At 59.2% G+C, this 18,635-nt stretch overlaps 1 protein-coding gene across 7 annotated transcripts in view; it reads right to left on the bottom strand.

Annotated features, from left to right (window-relative positions):
- Positions 1-18,635, bottom strand: part of FBXO25 (F-box protein 25) — a 57,202-nt gene that overhangs the window by 2,503 nt on the left and 36,064 nt on the right. For 3 of the 7 annotated variants that reach the window (XM_080797757.1, XM_080797756.1, XM_080797758.1), the window contains exons 6-10: positions 12,813-12,906; positions 11,803-11,987; positions 8,809-8,988; positions 6,877-7,020; positions 3,126-4,137 (exon numbers count right to left, since the gene is read on the bottom strand). In XM_080797757.1, the coding sequence (XP_080653883.1) occupies positions 4,048-4,137; positions 6,877-7,020; positions 8,809-8,988; positions 11,803-11,987; positions 12,813-12,906 (693 nt within the window). In that variant the 3' untranslated portion in view covers positions 3,126-4,047. Of the gene's footprint in view, positions 1-3,125; positions 4,138-4,670; positions 4,698-6,876; positions 7,021-8,808; positions 8,989-11,802; positions 11,988-12,812; positions 12,907-18,635 lie in introns of those variants that run through there. The other 4 variants (XR_013966484.1, XR_013966485.1, XR_013966486.1 and 1 more) reach the window with 2 other exon arrangements.

Below are 18,635 nucleotides of genomic sequence, written 5' to 3'. Positions count from 1 at the left end.
GATGAAAAGGTCAGCCAACGCTGGGAAAAAGGGAAATGGGCTCCATCGAATTGATACCTGCATGCATCAAGGACACCACAGTGAAAAGGCGACCTGCACAATAGGGAGCGTATACTCCACTCACATGCCTGTAAGGGTGAGTATCTAGAATACACAGGGAACTCCTGCAACTCAACAACAAAAACACACAACAACAAAACGGGCACAGGACTTGAACAGGTATCTTTCCAAATACGGCAGCTGGCCAACGGACACACGAGAAGCGGCTCCAGACCACTAATCACCAAGGGGACAGAAACCCAGACCCGCAAAAGACACCACCTCGCGCCTGTTAGAACGGTCACTGTATGGTGACCGCCCCAGAAACAGTGCTGGCGACAACGTGGAGAGAGAGAGGCACCGCGCTGCTGCTGGGATGCAGACCGCGGCATCTGTGGAGCGTCGTTCAGGATTTCCTCGAAACAAGAGCAGCACGGAATTAGCATCTGACGCACCGATTCTGCTTCTGGGTGTTTATCCAACGGAAGGGAAAGCAGAGCCTCGGAGAGATACAGGCACACCCTCGTTCACAGCAGAGTCTCCACAGACGAACCGCATCCGCCCGTGCAGCAGAACACAGCTCAGCCCCGAGGAGTCGGGAAACCCTGCGACAGGCCACGGCGTGCGTGGACCCTGAGGACATTACTTTCAGTGAAACAAGCTGGTCGCAAAAGGCCAAGTACCAGATGATTCTGGGGATATCCTGCATCCAGGGTAGTCAGATTCCCCACCGCAACAGGTGGTGGTGGGAGCCGGGAAGTTAGTGTCTAATGGGGACAGGTGAGCGCCCAGGACAGGCAGATCCTAACGGCCCTCCCCGTGCAAGCCGTCGGGCCGCTCGCTAGGCAGCGTCTGACACACGAGGCAGGACCAAGGGCGGATGGTGGGGTCAAGCGTGCACCCGCACACGGTTCACGGAGGAATTCAAGTTGTGTTTCATAACCATGGGATCTTCTGCCTCTTACGGCTGGTTTTCAGAGGACAGCACGCCTTCCCGCTGGTCTTCGCGGGGCAAGCGGCAGAGTCCGTGTGACGGCGGGCTCCCGTGGGGGGCCTCTGCCTCCGAAAGAGAAAGGATTTTCCAAGAAGGAAGCTGCTCATCAAGAAGCACAGACCCTGGAACTCGAGCGAGCGTCCGGAGCAGCATCAACGCCGGACCCTCCACACTCTGCCCTCAAACAGCCGAGCAAGCACTGCAAGGCGAGTCCGTCCTAAGTCTGCCAGGACGTCTTCACCCTGACGCCGCAACAGGACGAAGACAGCCCAAGAAATGCAGACTGAGGTCACCCATGAAAAAGCCCGTGTGCTATCAGCAAACCCGAACCAGCAAGTCGGTACGAAAAGGACAATTTAGCACCACCACCTAGTGGGATTTCAGCCCAGAATGCAAGGATGGTTCCGTGGGCAAAAAGCAACCAATGTGGGGCCCGTGGCGGGCTCCGTCAGTGCAGCGCACAAACCTCGACATCAGGGTTGTGAGTCTACGTCCCACGCTGGGTGTGGAGGCCACTTAAAAATAACATCTTAAAGGAACAAAAATCAATCGATGCTTCGTACCACACAAGCTGGATGAAGGATGAAACCACATGATCTCAACAGATGCAGAAAAGCATGACAAAATCCAATACTCTTGTATGATTAAAAAAGTCCTCAAGAAAGTGCGACCGGAAGGTTAAGCCCCAACCCGATAAAGGCGTCTACAGGAAGCACACGACACCCTCACAGAGGAAAGACGAAGCCTTCCGCCGGCGGGAAGCACGACCGACGTCTGCGGCTGGCGTGGCACCACAGGCCCCAGGCCAGGCCGTCAGGGTGCCCAGACTCCGGCTGCGCGTGGACACTTGTAGGAGTCTGCACAGCGACTACCGGTCTGAGCTCAGCAGGTCACGGGGCACAAATACCAGCATTTTACGGGGGTCTGGGGGTCTAAGCACAGCATTTACAGCACACGCTGACGGCACTCAGACGGCAAGTGTCCTACAGCAGACCTAGTTCCTCGTACAGAGACCTGAACCATCGACAGGGGCGCACGGTGAGGGGTTAGAGGCCATCTCCGTCCTCTGTGGCCACACACTGGGTGAGAAACAGCTTTTTGTGCCACGGAAGGGGCAAGGCTGCGTCTGGACGGCCTCCCTGGCTGGCAGTGCCTGCCGAGGCCCACCAGGTGCGTGTCCCACCTCCGGCATAACCGGATGCCTCGGCCTGGCCCTCTCGGGCTGAAGGCACAGGAGACATGCTGTGGGGTCTCCAGCTCACAGTGTCCTCTAACAGACCCGCATTCAAAGCACCATTCCAGCGTGTGAGTTCAGGACAATTCTGCGTCTCCCCCCTCCTGCTCGTGACTGATGGCTGCCTGGATGCCGTCCGCCTTCTGCTCGGCCTGTGGCCTCTACTCACTCCGTCTCTTCCCCAAGGCCACTGAGAAAGCTGCCACTGTCCGCAGCTCGGCCGGGCCTCCCATGGACCTCCCGGACGTGCCAGCAGAGCGCAGCAGCTGTGCTCCCCTCTGTGCTACCAACACGTGTTTGGGGTAAAAGAGCTCAAACTTCAACGTGCTTTTAAGAAGAAATCAACACCAAAAAAGACCAACACTGAAAACAAAAGACACACGTTAGGCAACTTACCCAAAACAAAAACCCACGGTCGATCATACAAAGAAATGTGGACACACCTTGTCCCTCACTTCGGCCAAGAGCGCCGGGGGAGGGAGCCCGCAGCAGCCTGCTTCGGGGAGCTCAGGCCCTCCATGAGTCGCTGCCCGGGAAAATCCTCACGGCTTCCGTTCGCAGGGGCAGTCTGGACACATCCTCCAACACGTGTGATGCCATCCCTGGGCTCTGCTCCTCCTTTGTCTCAAGGGGCCGGAGAGCTGCGCACGAGCTGCCGACAGCCTGCCCATCCCAGTTCCTCCGTGCGCAGCGGGAGTCAGGGGCGTCCTGCTTCCCGTGACAGGGCGCAGCCGGCAGACCCCGGGAAGGGCCAACAGGAAAAGGCCCTCCTGCGACCCACAGACATCCCGGGCTCCACGCCACGTCCGGGGGGAGGCACGTCATTGGCCCTCAGCACCAGGTCAGCACAGACAGTGATACTGAAAATCCAGAATCTTTATTTACAAAGACACGAAACCGCAAACCATTTCTATATGCTTAGAAGAAGAAAAACTTAGGGCAGGAAGGACAGGTGGCCTGCGGGGGCTCCCGCTGCTCTCCCGCAGCGCCGGGCTGGGAGCTCATCTATGTGGCAGGAGCGTGGTCTCGGGGAGCAGGGTCCCGGGTGACTTGTATATTCTTTCCTAACATGTTCCCCAAAATATCCAAAATAGACATGCATTATTTTAAAAATAAAACAATCTTTTAAAGGTTTAAATCAATGATATCAAAACCACAGACACTTTTTCAGGAAGGTGTAAAACCGAGGAAGTCAGATGAGTAAATAAAAACGATTTATTACTTTGTCTAGGAAAGCACTTCCAGGACAGTGAAGGGGTGGCTGCCCCGGGCGGTCCCACCACCCACACCGTGGCTGGCCACAGACTGATCACGAACACAACGGTACCACACGCTGCCCTCGGCTCACTTCCATCAGTGAGGACGCACTTGGACACAACCAGTGCAGTTAAAATACATATTAAGAAAAATAAATATTCTGCACCCCGTATTTACAACAGCCCATTGTTCTGTCCCCTGCCCCTAATTACTACAAAATCAGGAAACTATGATCTGACAGTTAAGCACAGTGGTAGCCAGAAGCGTCAGTGTGGCACAGAACGTGGTGCTACTAACCCAGGACCTTACTGAACCATATTAATAAATACACAAAGTTGCAAACCTTTACAGGCTTAAACGAAGAGGATTTTAGAGAAAGTGAAATGATTTTGCTTGGGTTCCCTGACCCCCTTTCAGAACAAACCAACGCCCTGTGGCCTGTCCATGCGGGGAGGGGGAGGCGCGTTCTCCAGGCTCATGTCGCTCCCTGGTGACAGCATAGCACGGCGAACCCCTTCTGCCTTCAGAACTTGAACAGGTCGATGAAGTGCTGTGGGGACACGGGCATGAAGCAGCTGTCGGGGTCGGCGGCAGTGCAGGGGTGCCCCGAGTCCTGCGGGAGGAGGCAGAGGGGTCACCACGGAGCACCCGGGCCCCAGCGCCGTGTGGAGGACGCGGACCCGCGTTACAAGGGCAGACAGGCACGGGGGTTTGTGAGCAGAGGCAGGTGACCCAAGCTAGAGGGCCGGGACTGGGGGTTCTCTGCCTCCCTGGCCTGGCCCCGGAATGCACGCTCCAACGGCCGGGTGCCCCCGGGAGCTCGCACTCAGCAGGAGACTGGGATCCTGTTTCACAGGAGAAATGACTAAAGAAACAGGCGCCCCGCAGACCGACAAACTTGAAAAGAGGAGGAGGCTAGAGAGCAGAGACCCGGGGCAGCTGGAGGCCACGCCGGGTCGAGGCACCTGCCATGCAGCCCCCTGCCTGAATGAAAGCTCACGGACATGTGTCCACGTCCCCCTCGGGCTGAGCCTGCCCCTGACGCACTGGCCCCACGGACATCCCGCAAGCGGCTCGGGGGGCGGTTCTGGCCGGCCGGGGAGCATGCGTGGACGCGACACGAGGCCTGGTCTAGCGCGGAGGTACCTTGAACAACAAAGCAAGGCGGCAGTCCTTTGAGGTCGCGGAGAAAGCCCCAGGAGGAGTGCGGGGGAGGGAGGGAGAGAAAGGGAAAGCGACGTCAGCGAGAGAGCGGCCGGCGCCAGCGTCCGTGTAGACGGTGATCTGCAAACACAGCTGGAGCCGCGGGCACTGAGGCGGGCGGTGGGAACATTCTTGGAGCAGCGCATCGACCACTAGGACCCATCCGTCCTGAGGCCGGGACTGACACTCCCCGTGCTCGGAGTCTCGGCCGCAGCCCCAGCCGCAGAACTGCCCACGGCACACGCAGTGCGAGGCTGCGATCTCCCAGCTTGTACTGAAGACGCCCGGGCCGTGTCTGGGGAAGCCTTTTAGTCTCTCCCGAGTAGGCCAGCACCTGCTTTGCCAAATGCCTGCCGTCCACCTTAGACTGTGTCGCTCCCGCTCGCTTGTGCTCCGTCCGCACGCTACTGAGCAGCCTGCCGGCCTCCCCACGCGCTACCCAGCCACCCGCCCGCTGCCCCTCGCGTGCCCGCCATCGTGCGTCCTGCGGGCACCATGTGCGAGCCACCTGGGGGACCTGCTCCTGCACGTGGGCGCAGACCTGCCCGTGACCCCGCCTGGTACCGCCCGGAGCCCCAGACCCGCAGCATCAACTCTGGTTCCTGCACGCTCTCTGGTGGCGACACAGCCCTGACCCCTGGTCCTGGCCTCTGACGGGACTCATTCTGTCTGGCTGCCCAGCAACCCCCTACATCACCTTCACCAGAGTTCTGGGAAGCTGAGCAATACAGAAATTCGGCTGCAGAACGGATGGGAGGAGGAACAGAGCTGCCTGTGTGACCACTGAGGGAGGGTGCCTTCCCTCCTGAGGCCGAGACCAGGTCCCACTCAGGGACCTACCCCAATGGCCCCATGAGGTCACCACTGTGGGTCTGTGTCGGTGCCCCTGACCCTCAGAGCAGGGATGCAGGGAGCCATGCTCTTCTGTCTGCGTCCACGAGCACCTGCTGTGTGTGGGGTGCACACAAGCCTCCCTCGTGCCCTGGGGCTGGTGACACAGACTCCCCCACAGACGGACTTGGGCCTTCCTCATCCATCAGGCCGAGGCAAGAACACGCCTGCTCACAGACTCTGTGCCCCTGAGGAACCGTGTCCTACAGAACAGCTGTGACCACAGAACAGCTATGACCGCAGAACACGGAACCTGTACCGTGTTTTCACAGCGAGGTGGGAGTCCTACTAAGAGACATCAGTGACTTGGGAACAAACTCCCACGGGACTCGTGCAAAGGGCATCAGTGAACCTCTGTTAAAGTAACAGAGAAAACACTCTCCTCACGACTGCACTCACAACTCGCCACAGGTAATGGGAAACCACAAGTGACACTATCACAGACGTCCTCGGAGAGGAGAGAAACCTCCAGGGGTCGTCTCCTTTGCAACAATGCAGCGTCTGCCCCATGCTCCATCCGACAAGCTACAGGTAAAACGTACGGCAAAGCAAAGAGCAGGGATGGTGCTGACCGGGCAGAAGCTGACGGCTGTCCCCCCAAAAGCGCGAGGGGCCACCCCACGTGGGGTGCACACACGGATCTCACTCGCCGTCGACGGAGCAGGGAGAGCTCAGGACGCACGTGTATTCGTGGTCAAGGAGATCATGGACACGCATCCCAGGGTGAAGGCAAACGACCCGGGACACGAGCTCCCCTCCCGCTGCGGACGGACCGAGCCCGTCTGTGTGGCAGGAGCCACGGGGCGGAGGGCTTCTAGCGCGCCTGGGTCCTCTGATTCCAAGTGTGAGTCAGTGGGCGCCGGTTCACTTTCAATCAAATCAGAAAACCACGTGTCCCTCTGAAAGGCTGGGACCTCCCTGCTGCAGGGGCTCGGCGTGGAGGGGAGCCGTGAGGAGGCGCAGGGCTGGAGGCCCAGCGTGGGGCACCCGCTCCGGACGCTTCGTTCCCTTTCTCCCGGGCTGAGGGCTGGCAGGGACGCGGCACCGCCCAGGACGGGCCGCCCCCGGGGACCCACGTCCCCGAGCAGAGACAGACACGTGGCTGCCCGACACTCGCGACTCCAACCACAGGCTGTACGGCTCACGTCCGTGACTGTGCCCCCGCCCCGACATCGGGGGAAATCAAGCCCGCTTTCTCAGCCTTTCTCAGCACGGCCCCCTCGCGCCCGCCCCGCCCCCGCCCCACCCCCGGCGCTACCTTCCAGAAGAGGATGCTGCAGTGGCGGCAGAAGTGCAGCGTGTCCCCGTACTGCTCCCGCGGCGGGTAGTGCTTCTGCAGCGCGAAGTACATCAGCTTCCACTCCACGTGGCCCTTCTCCGACACAATCAGGTGCCTGCAGAACTGACACAGCACGTACCGCTGAGTGCCACGCCGGGGGCCACGGGACCCGGACTCGGACCCCCGCGGGCTGAGGCAGAGGGGGCGAACCCCATGCCCCACGGCACGAGCACACAGGACAGCACAGGGCAGGTGGGAACAGCCCGGTCCGCAGTGACGCCCACGACCCGTATTACGGGAAAATCACGTCCCATGTGCGGTGTCTCGACACCTGCATCTCTGTACGGAAATGACCACCTGACTGAAAACAGGGCCAAGGACCCAGCACAGAGGTGGCCTAGGTGCCACACTCTGTCACCAAGGACCCCACGGTGCCACTGCACACCCACTAGCTCGGACATGATTAAAAAAAAAACAAAACCCGTAACAAAGGCACCTGGGGGGCTCAGTCATTAAGCGTCTGCCTTGAGCTCAGATCATGATCTCAGGGTCTAAGGCCCCGCGTCGGGCTCCCTGCTCCGCGGGAATCCCGCTTCTCCCTCTGCGCCTGCCTCTCACGCTTGCTCTCGCTCAGATAAACAGAATCTTTTAAAAACGAAACAAATCTGACCCAGGAACCAGGAGCACCGTGCGGGTGTGGGGACACCGGAACCCGTGTGCTCAGTGGCCAGCAACGTATGACGCGCGGCCTGGGGGACAACGGCGTGGCGGTTCCTGCCAACTTCAACACAGGTGCCACGTGACCCAGGATTCCCACAGAGGTGCACACCCACGTCCACACGAAAACGTGGGCGCCAGCATTCACTGCCGTAGAAGTCATCAAAGCCGCAAGGAGGAAACGACCCGGATGTCCGCCAGCTGCGGAACCACCAGCAGAAACGGGGTCCATCCACGGAACGGCCTGCTGACCGGCCACGGCGCGCCCCGGCAGGCGGCCCACAGGGCGGTTCCGCAGGGAGGGAAGGTCTGGTAGACCAGGGACGGGCGGTGCGGGCCGCGCCGGGCTGGCGTCTATCCCTCAGGAATCGCCGCAGGGCGTGAGGGAGGACTGCGGGGCCCGGGGGGACGGGAGTGGCCGCCCCGGCACCAGCCGTCTGGCCCCAGGCCGCCGCTCTGCCCGCTGCCCCCGGGGGCCTCTCACAGGGCAGCACCGGGGACGCCTGCACCAGCCACCAGCCAGCCCCACGCCCTGGCTTCCCCTGGCTTCTCCTTCAGCCGCACCCGCACTCCCAGCCGACACCCTCCTCCGGCCCGGACAGACGCAGCTCCTCCCGGCTCCAGCGAGCTCCTCAAACAACACCGCGTCTCCGTCTCTGGGAAACAGCACTCGCCCCCAGGGCATCTGCCCCGAAAACCCCAGACGTGGTGGGGCCGCCGCACCCTGGTGCACAACAGTGAGGGCCCAGGTGCCATGTTCTCAAGGACACCCGACACCCAGCCTCTCAGAGGGACAGTCTCCCCTGGGCCGTGTGTCCACGACTCTGCGACTCCGTCCTCCCACTCGCCCACTCAGCCACAGCCAAACCCGCCTCTGCTGGGAAGTGACGCATCAGGGAGCCCCTGCCCTGCGCCCTGCCCGCCCCACGCCGCCCTGCATGAAGCAGATGCCCCCGCGTGTGTGGGGCTCTCACAGAGCCCCGCGTGATGGGCACGTGCACCGAACACCCAAGAGGTCACACGCAGACGTGCCCTGAGCACGCAGGCCCCCGTGACTGGGTCTGCGGGCGCAGCGAGCGGGAAGGGAAGGCTCAGAGAGCCACACGCAGATGCTGGGAATGGTGACAGGTGCAGGCCAGTCTCCCTCCAGGGGACACGTCCCGAACCATGGGGCCCTGAGGCCACCACACTCACCTGCTTCTCGGCGAAGTGGTACTGACAGAGTTTCTTCCACAGACGCCTGTCCTCACTGAGCATGGACAGCGTTGGCGTCACCTGGCCCAGCGTGACGATGTCCCAGCCATCGGAGAATCTGTACAAGATGTTGTTGAGCATATGCAAAGGGAGATCACTGAGCGTGAGGCCGTTGTTCACCTGCCGGGGTGGAAATGGACAGGGCTTCACTACACGTGACACCCGGGAGCACCAGGCTACAAGGACACCTCGCAGTCCCCTGACATCAGCTGCTTCAAAACACAACACAACCAAAGAGACACAGCTGAAGTGTCACCATCCCTCACACTTGGCCGCGGAGCCCTGAGCCCCCACGTCGAGAGAGGGCTGGCCTCACGAGGACCCTGGAGGAGAGGCGGGAAAGGAACAGAGGCCGGTCTGTGCCCTTGGCTCCTCCAGACCCTGTCCGTGTGCAGGACTCACTCGTCAGACATGACACGGACATGGGGTGGAGAGATGGCGGGGTCTGAGGGCAAGTAAAGTCACTGATCCGCCATGGAGGCCCGTGCAGCTGTCAGCATCTGCTGTCACACGCAGGAACCACACCCTCCCTCCCACAAGCCTGTGCATATGTCCCAAGAAAGGACGTGACGTGGCGTGCAGAACCCATGTGTCATGGTATCGGGAGGGAGAGGAGCACACATGTGGGCAGCCGAGTGTTGCAGCCTTGAGCTAGGCACGCACCCACCCCACCTCTCACGGAGACGGAGCAACGTCTCTGACCACTCACGGCAAAGATCCTGCGGGCTCAGGGATGCCTGCACACCTGGCCAGAGCCACACGCTTCTGATGTGGCTGGGGGACTGTCCTTGTCCCCAGTGGTGAGCCCCAAGGACGGGTGGCTTCCTTCCAGCTTCTGTTTTCTCCAGCGGCCCCAGCAGCCCCGCACAGAGCACACACCCACAGAGAAATACTGGAGCAGGGCTGCGGTGAGGTGCTGAGAGGCCAGCCGTGCTGCTCTCCGTGTCCTTGCCGTCGCAGCGTGGCTGTCTTTTTCCAGAAATGCTCTCCCAGCCCTTTGTGTGCGGGGACCCGGGAGGGGGCGTCCTGTGCCCCGCAGCGGGGTGACAAGTCAGGGCTCATCTCTGAGGACATCTCAGGGGCAGCCCCTGGGTGTGGGGGCCTTGGCACTGGCTGCCTCTTTGGGGAACAGCCTGGCGCCTGGGACATCACCATGCAGCATGGTCACATGTTGTCACTTCAGATCCTACCAGCCCACGGGCATGTGCGTGTGCGCCCCCGACGGGCTGCACAGCATGAGCGGGTGCCAAGGGGCTCGTGGAGCAGCTGTGACCGCAGGGTCTCATGGGCTGGCGCACAGCGGGGTCCACCCGAGACAGCACACGTGTGCCTCATTCCTGACCAGGTCTTCACGCCGTGACAGGAACTACTGAGACGCGCTATAAACGCCCGCTTCGTGCTTCCTCCTCTGGAGACGAGCTTCCGCGTCAGACAGGAGCTCACAAACACCCTGAGGCTCGTCCAGGTGTATGAGGTGGGAGGAAAAACCCCGGGTGCATGAGGCACCAGAACCCGGGCCCGTAAACCGGTCTCCAGCCCGTGGTGACTGCTGACAAGACACAGCCGCCACGCCAGCAGTTTCCGCGGTGATGGCTGGGACCACTCCAACAGGAAGGGGCACGAGCAGCCGGCCGGACAGTCCGTTGAGGCGCAGGGCCTTCAGCTCAGCCCCCCACTGCCCGGCTGAGCCATTTTGCGCCACAAACCCCGTAACCGCGTCACCGTGCGCAAAGGAGCACAGCTCGGGGAGGTCTTGCCAGTGCACCAGCCCTGGTGACCCCCACTCCTGTGGAAGCACATCTGTCCTCACTCCACGGCCTCGCGGGGCAGGAGTTGAAGACAGAGCACCTGGCCTGAGAGGGGCTGCAGAGGGCCAACCCGCCGCCTGCCCGTCGCGGCCTTGAGGAGTTCCTGCCACCTGCCGGTGGACAGCAGCTGCAAGGGGTCTGTCCCCACGGACTGGACCCCAGACTCAGGTCCCAGGACTCACACACCAAGTCCCCTCATGGGCACGAGCTGGCCTGACCCCAAGACACGCACAGTCCTGGCTGTCCTGCCCCGGGGGCTGCTAGGCTCCCTGCACACAGTGACCCCCTGAATCCAGGCTCCCTCCCATCTGGCCACACAGTTCTCTTCCCCAAAAGGCCCTCTGCCCCTGGTTTTGCAGCAGCTGTGCGGCTGCCCGCCCGGGCTCATGGGACCACATCTGGGCTGTGAAGAGTCAGCACGACCGCAGGCAACACCATCCCCCCTGATGGGCCACAGGGGATGAGGCCACAGGGAAGCCAGCTCTGAGTGTGCGGTTGCGCCCCAGTCAGGAGGGCATCCCCACCGCTGCCCCCCGTCTGTGCTGCCCCCGAGCTGGTGTCAGCAACAGGAAGACCCCAAAGGAAGCCCGTGGCTTCTCGGCCCCGCGAGCCGGCCAAGGCGAGGAGGAGAGACCTGGCCTCTGTTCTCTCCCCACCGGAGTGTGCGCCGGCCCACCTCTGGCGCTTCTCTCCCTCCTCAACGCACACTTCTCTCTAAGTGACGCCCTTCCCAGCCTCGAGCTCCCTTGCTGACTACAGACTGCCCCTGGCCACCTGCACCACCTCCTCCCCCCGTTCACTCTGCCCGAGAACAGCGGGGACGGGGGCAAGCACGGACCCTGCATCGGGGGGAGTCGCTGGCAGAATGAGGCAGCCGTGACTCCTGGGCAGCTATTTTAGTCTCCAACATCTCACTTTCCCTGGAAGGCTCATCACCACAACACCTCGTCACCCGTCCCCGACTCCACGATGACCAGCCCCGCTGTCTTCCCACGAGCAGTCTAAGCTGCCCCACGGCCTCTGGCCCCAACGCACCTGGAAACAAAGATTCCAGCGAGTGGCCAGTGTCTCCCCAGTGCCCCCGCGGCGGTGAGGCCTTGCACTTGGGACCCAGCACGTCCCGTACCTTCGTGACCTGCAGGTCCTGCAGCTGCTGCTGCCAGCGGAGGACAGTCTCCAGACGGCAGACCCAGATGTTGATGTTTCCCACCAGCACGGACTTCCCGACGCCCCGGAGGAGGATGCAGAGGGTGGAGCTCAGGTCCTGGAGGAGGTCCTTGATGAGCCGGGGGTTCTGGTGGTCGTCAAGGACTGGAACACAGCAACGCACACTGTGGGAAGGTGACAGAGACCCGGCACCGCCCCTGTCCCCGTGGCACCAATGAACACAGCACGGACGCACTGCAGGAGGGGAAACGTGTGAACCCAGGGGCCTGGCGCTGAGGGACGGACCCCGTGTGACTCTGGTCAGAGCGGAGGGGTTGGGGTTCCAAGGGGACGGGGTCCGTGCGGGACCACGGCATGTTCTGGCGGCAGGTGGAGAACATGCTTCATGCAACCCAACTGTGTGCCTGAAAACGATTAAAATGGTAAACTCGAAGTATTTGTATTTTACCACAATAAAAATAATGATCTAACGTCAGCGCAACCCCCAAACTGGCGTCATTTTTGAGACCCTGCCAGTAGCATGGATTTAAAAGAACATCAAATATCGCCGGACAGCGTGCTTCTGGGGGTGCGTGCAATTTCAGCTTTAGAACTAGCCGCATCCCTTCTCCTTTACCCTCATCCCAAGGAGCTCACACCCGTGAGTGTCAATGCACTCACACGCGTAAACTCACGGTGTGGCGTCTCAGGTCCCTCTTACTGTCGGCCGAGAACTGATCAAGACAGACTGAAGCACAAAGCCACAGGCTCTCCTGAGGCCTTGGCGACTACGATGCGGCCGCGCTGCTTATGGAGACGCACGGCTGAGGTGACAGACCGGCCACCGGACAGGAGAGACTTCTCTGAAACCCAGGGACTCTCCCTCATCCCGTGGGAGCAGCCTGTCCCGACACGACGGCGTCACCCGTCCTGGGAAACAGAGAGCAGCCCCACCTCCTCCTGTTCTCAGACACGCCAGGCACCTCTTACCCTTCTGGACAATTTTGTCCAAAATGTTGAAGTAGTTCTTCTGCGCCACGCCGCTCAGTGACGTCAACTGGGATTTCGCAATCAGCTGCAGGAGCTGGAGGAGGAAAGGCCGTGCGTTACTTAGTTTGGAAGCAGAAGCCCCCACGCCACCTTGTCCTCTCCAGAGACCCCACACCTGTCACGTCTGTGGTATTCCATCACCTCTGAGGCTGCGACACGGTCTCCAAGGGCAGATTCCAGGAGGTTTTCATCTCAGGCAGTTTCTCCTCGGACCCACCTTCCCCTTAGTGCCCCCTGCACGTTCTCACCACGGGGCCGTCTCCCGTGGCCTCGGCAGCTGGGAGGACCTTCTGTCTCCCCTTCACACTCACCCTCTCTGCGTCCTCCTTCCTCATCCGCCTACCCCTGCCCACCCCCCGTCCCTTGCCCTGCGTCCCAGTGTGTGCTCCTCTCGGGCCCCTCACCCACCCCATAGCACCCTCCCTGTGCCCACGTGGACCCACGTCTTATCCCCTGCAGCCCCTGCTGGGGTCTACCTTCCCGTCCGCACTCCTGACGTGATGTCGGGATGTCAGGAGGCAGGGTCACGGGCTCCCTCACACACCTCTGCTCCAACTCCCTCCTGCACCTGCTCTGCGGGGCCTCCTAGGCACCTCACCCCGATGCCGCTGCCCAGAAAGCCACTGTCCACACAGCAGGACTCGTAGGGAACCCAGAGCCAGGCCTCCCTGGCCCAGGGGGGCACACCCGTTCATCCCCCCGGACTGTTGCTGCCCAGTCCAGGCTGCTCTGGGTAACCACACCTGCCTCCTGCTTCCCTGAGCGCGGGACTCTCCACCTTCCCTCCCGCTCACCTTGCCGGTTTCCAAAGGGAGAAAGGACACAGGAGACAGCAGATGTTACAAGTAGGACGACCATGTAATGACCTTGAGGGGACAAAGCACCTACTAATGCTTCCATAAGCAGTCCTCCCCCTCTGCTGCAGGGACCGCAGACGCACACACTGTGGGGCACAGGCGACCACAGCTCTGGTCACGTCAAACTGGACATGCTGGAGACGGGCCCAGTCATGCTCCCGGCCCCTCATCTTATCACCCACGTACTGCCCCCACCTGCCAGCTTCAACCTTCAGTCATGTAAAATTCCGTAAGTGTGATTTTTAAAAGTCTTCTCAATCTCACACATTTAACAAAATAGGAATGTAACTGAAACTCTGTAATACAGAGCATTCTAACCAGCCGTCCTGAGCCCGTGACCCTGACCATGGACCCTGCCATCTGGGCTGGTTTCCCAGGAGACTTCGGGGCCCAGGGCCCTGTCCCTCGGCTCAGAGGCCAACGGGCATCACAATGACACAGAATGCACTTGAAATAAGCCTCCCATTTGGGGATCACCTTGAGCAGATGATTTGTGAGTCGGGACTCCCACTTCTTGCTTTGTCCCTTTTTTCCCCTTTCCCAAGGACTCTCGTCTTATTCACAGACTTCTAGAAGGGGCAGAAGAAAGGACTGCTATTTCCTTTAAATTACACTGTAACACAATTTACAATTTTACACTGGTTATAGGACCCCTCGGTGGGCCTACTCATCACGCGGGTGGTCTTACTGACAGCACCGGCGTGCGGCCTGGTAAAGGTGGGCCAGGTCCCTGCAGACCCACGAGAGGGACGTTTCAGGCTTCTGGACACGGGCTTCTGCTGACCCGCCCTCTAAAGGACAAAGCCCACACTTCCAGTACGCCCCACGCTGGGACATACCCATCTACCACGACCATCAATTTACGCTGTATCACTTAAAAACGTCAGAGCTACAGTGTCTACTTTAATCTTACTGAGGTCAAAGTATCAAGTTAGTTGAAGAGTGTCTCTTTCGACTGGAAATTGGCGTCTCTGAGAATACTGAATGGGAAACATGAGTTTCTCAGAATTACATATGATACGATTTTACTACTATACAATTTTAAACAAAAGACACAAATCATAAAACTATCTTCCAAAGGTGACAGAACTATAAACAGGAAAATCGGGTAAGCGTCAACTCCCAAGGAAGGAAATCAGGCCACAAAGATGTCCACAGACGGCACGTCCGCCGACCTGTTGTTAGGAGCACTCTACCTGTCCAGTCACACGCTCGACGCACACACGCTCCCGATACTATCACACGAGAGTGAGTACATCCTCTACTAAAGTAAACAAGCATCTGTGTGAGGCCCCACACGTATTTCTCGGTCCTTCCTCTTTAACGCATCTTGTTCTTAGGGCACCAACAGATCTTGCTAGTATGCTGTAACCCAACAAGTTTCTGGGGAGAAGACTGAGCAAACACCAGGAGTAGCAGCCTACCACCAATTCTTGAACTGACAACAAGGAAGATTTAAGAAAAATGTATCTTTTTTGTGGTAAGGAATGGAGAAGACATCTTTTTGTGAAGGATCTACATTTTATAATGCAGAATGAACTTTCTCCATTTTTTTAAACTTTTTTTATTTTTTATCAACGTATAATGTATTATAACTTTCTCCATTTCTAAACACTTAGTTTTCTTGAAAAGAGAAGGAACCGTGGACTCGGTAAAACAACCAGTAATAAACTAATTATTTCAGAGTGCCCTACCAGTCGGTTTGTACCTTCAGCAGAATTTGTGGTGAGTATTTCCCAGCGGTAGGAAATCACTGGCCTGAGCCACCCAACAGTTCACGTCCACGGTGGCTCACTGGACCCCCTGCTTGCTCACTCTGGGAAGGACACGCGCCTGGTGAGCTGCAGTGCCGGCTGCGGTGCTTGGGGGCAGCGGGCTTCCTACACGGCCATCACGCACCTGTGACCTGTAAAGGGGTGACTCCACACTCCTGGGAACCTCACAGGCCTTTTCACTGAGCTCGAAAGGCCACCACTTCAAGATGTCACAGGACACATTTAGGAAGGTCACCTGTTCCCCTTGAGAAGCAAAGTTCCTTAAACTAAGAGCAGCAAGGTCTCCATCACTGAACATGGCCGTGAACCTGCCATCACCGTGGACGTGGACTGCACCTTCCACTCAGGAGGGCATCCCAAGGCGTCTGCAGCTGAAACCATCCTCCCTCAAAACATCTGTGGACAACTGTGCTCTGGCCCTCAGGGAAGACGGAGTATGCACAAAACGCAGGTGCTGTGCCCGAGAGTGAAACAGCCCTGGGTCCCACCAGCCTCCTGCCAGAGCATCGCACGGCTGCTAGGGCAATGCGCCAGGCACAGGGTGCCGGGGACACGGGACACGCATTCGCTCCACTCCAGAAGCTGGGACCCAAGCCCTGCGGCCACCTGGGATCTACAGAGCCTACCGCGGCCTGCCTCACCCAGGCTCCTGGGAGGCCCTTCCCCCCACCACCCCAGCTTCTCATTTTAACGCTTCATGTGGACATAAGACTTTTACGGACTGCTATTCGACCCCACAGATTCATTACTTAGAAATATTTTGTAGGAACATATAAAATTGATGATTCGAATGCAGCAGTTACATGGAATGGTTGGAACAAAGTACCCAGTAGTAAAGGACTAAGTGAAACCCCCAACTCTGAACTTCTCATGTGTGAACTATCGGCAAGATATGGGCCTTTCGGGGCATCCCGGGAGTCCGGCCCCCCTGGCCGTTCACACTGCATCTTTCCTGGGGGGGAAGGTGGGGCCAGAGCGGCTCAATCCTGACCTACTCTATCCTCCTGGTCAGTTACTCAACCAGCTCTTATGGAAATCTGGTTTCCACCATTTAATGTTCTTCCGAGTCAGGAAGCTGCTAAAATACTCTTTCAGAAGACCGCACTTTTGGAAAACCCCATCGCCCAGTGGAACACTGGTGCCTAGGAACACGCAGTCCCGTGGGACACCACCTTGCCTGAACAGGAGTCTCCCACGACCCACCTCTCGGTGACCATCTGTCAGCCACGTGCAAACACGGCCACTCAGTGAGGACTGGCTCACCCCCAGGACGGCGGAGGGATTAACGAACTCCTCTCACAGGAGCCCAGGAAGAGTCGGGGCCTAGAGAGTCGCAGACTGTCCCATCCCCCGCCACACCTGTTCCCCAAGCAGGTCACGAACCCTGGGGAACGCCCAACGTTTGTTACACTGCGGCGTGTGTCTGCGGCTGAATCGTGGAGGGCTCACTCCCGTTTTACAGAACTGGAGAGAATCCAGTACAGGACCCTGCACTCGACACCGTGAAAGTGTCCACAGCATTCTGACAGGTGGGCGAGGGAGCGGCTTCCCACGCTGGGGGACACGGCCTCCTTACGCTGGCCACCACGGGCTAACGCGAACCGGAAGAACAAGCTGAATAGGAAAGTTACCATCACAGAGGAAAGCAGGTGTTCCTATGAGGGTTTTAATAAGGCTTAAGTAATCCGAACTGTCTGTACGTCAGACTCCGAACTGTCCGTACATCAGACACGCTCCGGTTACAGGTTCCCAGGGAATTAGAGTGAAGAACCAGCCCTGCCACCACCAGAAGATAATAGTGGGCATCTGGGGAAACGCAGGACATAACAACGAACGCACTTGTCTGGAGGAGTCCCAGCCGTGTTCTCGGTATCACAGAACACGTGGCAGGGTCCTACCTGGGACTTAAAATTCTGTGCGTCCCCACAAAAGTACAAATAGGCACGCACACTTGTTTACAAAAGAGAGCATTTCCTGGAGAACACCTGAGAAATCAACAGCGGCCAGCCACGGGGGAGGAGGGGGTGCAGGGGGAGAGGGGGCCGGGTAGGAGCAGCCTGGGGAGGGATGGGGGTGCTCAGCACACTCTGTGGTGGCGTGCAGCTCCCTCCCTGAGCATGTACTATCCTCTAAAACCTACCGAACCAGCGAGCCAGCACAGGAAGCAGAAGAGGGAGCAGCGTGCCAGCGACGGCGGTGAGGCCTCAGGCCCGTCCGCAGGCACAGGACCATGGACCTCAGGCACACGTCCCACACAACCCAAACGAAGGCGTGAGCACTTTATACTTCTGAGGGGATTCTCCCCAGGGAGTCCCTACTTCAGGAAACACAGCACATCTAACACGTTTGCAAACTTCAACAGCTGCTGCTTTCACAACCCCCCTGGAAAACGCACACAGCCCTTCAATCCACGGCTGCTCCCGCCCCCAGCGCACTGCCCTGCTGTCCCCAACGTCAGGCAGGAGGAGTGTGGTCTGTTCTCCCAGTGCTACAGGGAGGGCCTGGGACCCCACAGGAAAGAGGAGGTGGATGAAGGTTACACCCACAGGAGACCCAACCTGAGCTTGCAGCAAGGACGGACGAGCTCCGGGTCAGCTGGCCCGAGTCTGTCCTAGGCCGCCAGCTGTCTGACCACGGGCCCTCACTCCACCATGACGGACGTGGCCTCGCACCCAGGGAACTCTGTGGTGAGCAAAGCAGGCCGGGTCCCACGCTCAGGATGACCAGGCTGGCACGCAGGCCGCCCACGCAGGAGGGAGCCGGAGCCGGAGCCAGGGTTCAGTCGGCCCTGCGATGCCGTGCCCATCCCCCTCAATGTGGCTTCACTCCCAGAGAGGACAGGTGCTTACGGCAGAGCGCAGCCGGAATCTGGTGTCGAAGATTCTCTGAAAGGGTTGTCTTGCTATGTTTCCAAGCGTATGCTTAATTTTCTTGAGTAAAATCTTCAAACTTCTACCAAATCTGTCCTTATTTAATGAAAGTAAGCTCATAAAACTCACCAAAAATGCTGTTAACATGACTTATAAATGGGATAAATGAAATGTGAGCTGAATTATGGACGCGATATTAAGAACTGTTCACTCAGGGGTGCCTGCGCGCTCAGCTGGTTGGGCGGCTGTCTTCAGCTCGGG

The sequence above is a fragment of the Martes martes genome (assembly GCF_963455335.1).
Source record: "Martes martes genome assembly, chromosome: 2".
NCBI classification, from domain to species: domain Eukaryota; kingdom Metazoa; phylum Chordata; class Mammalia; order Carnivora; family Mustelidae; genus Martes; species Martes martes.
This window is presented reverse-complemented; position numbering and strand designations above follow the sequence as displayed.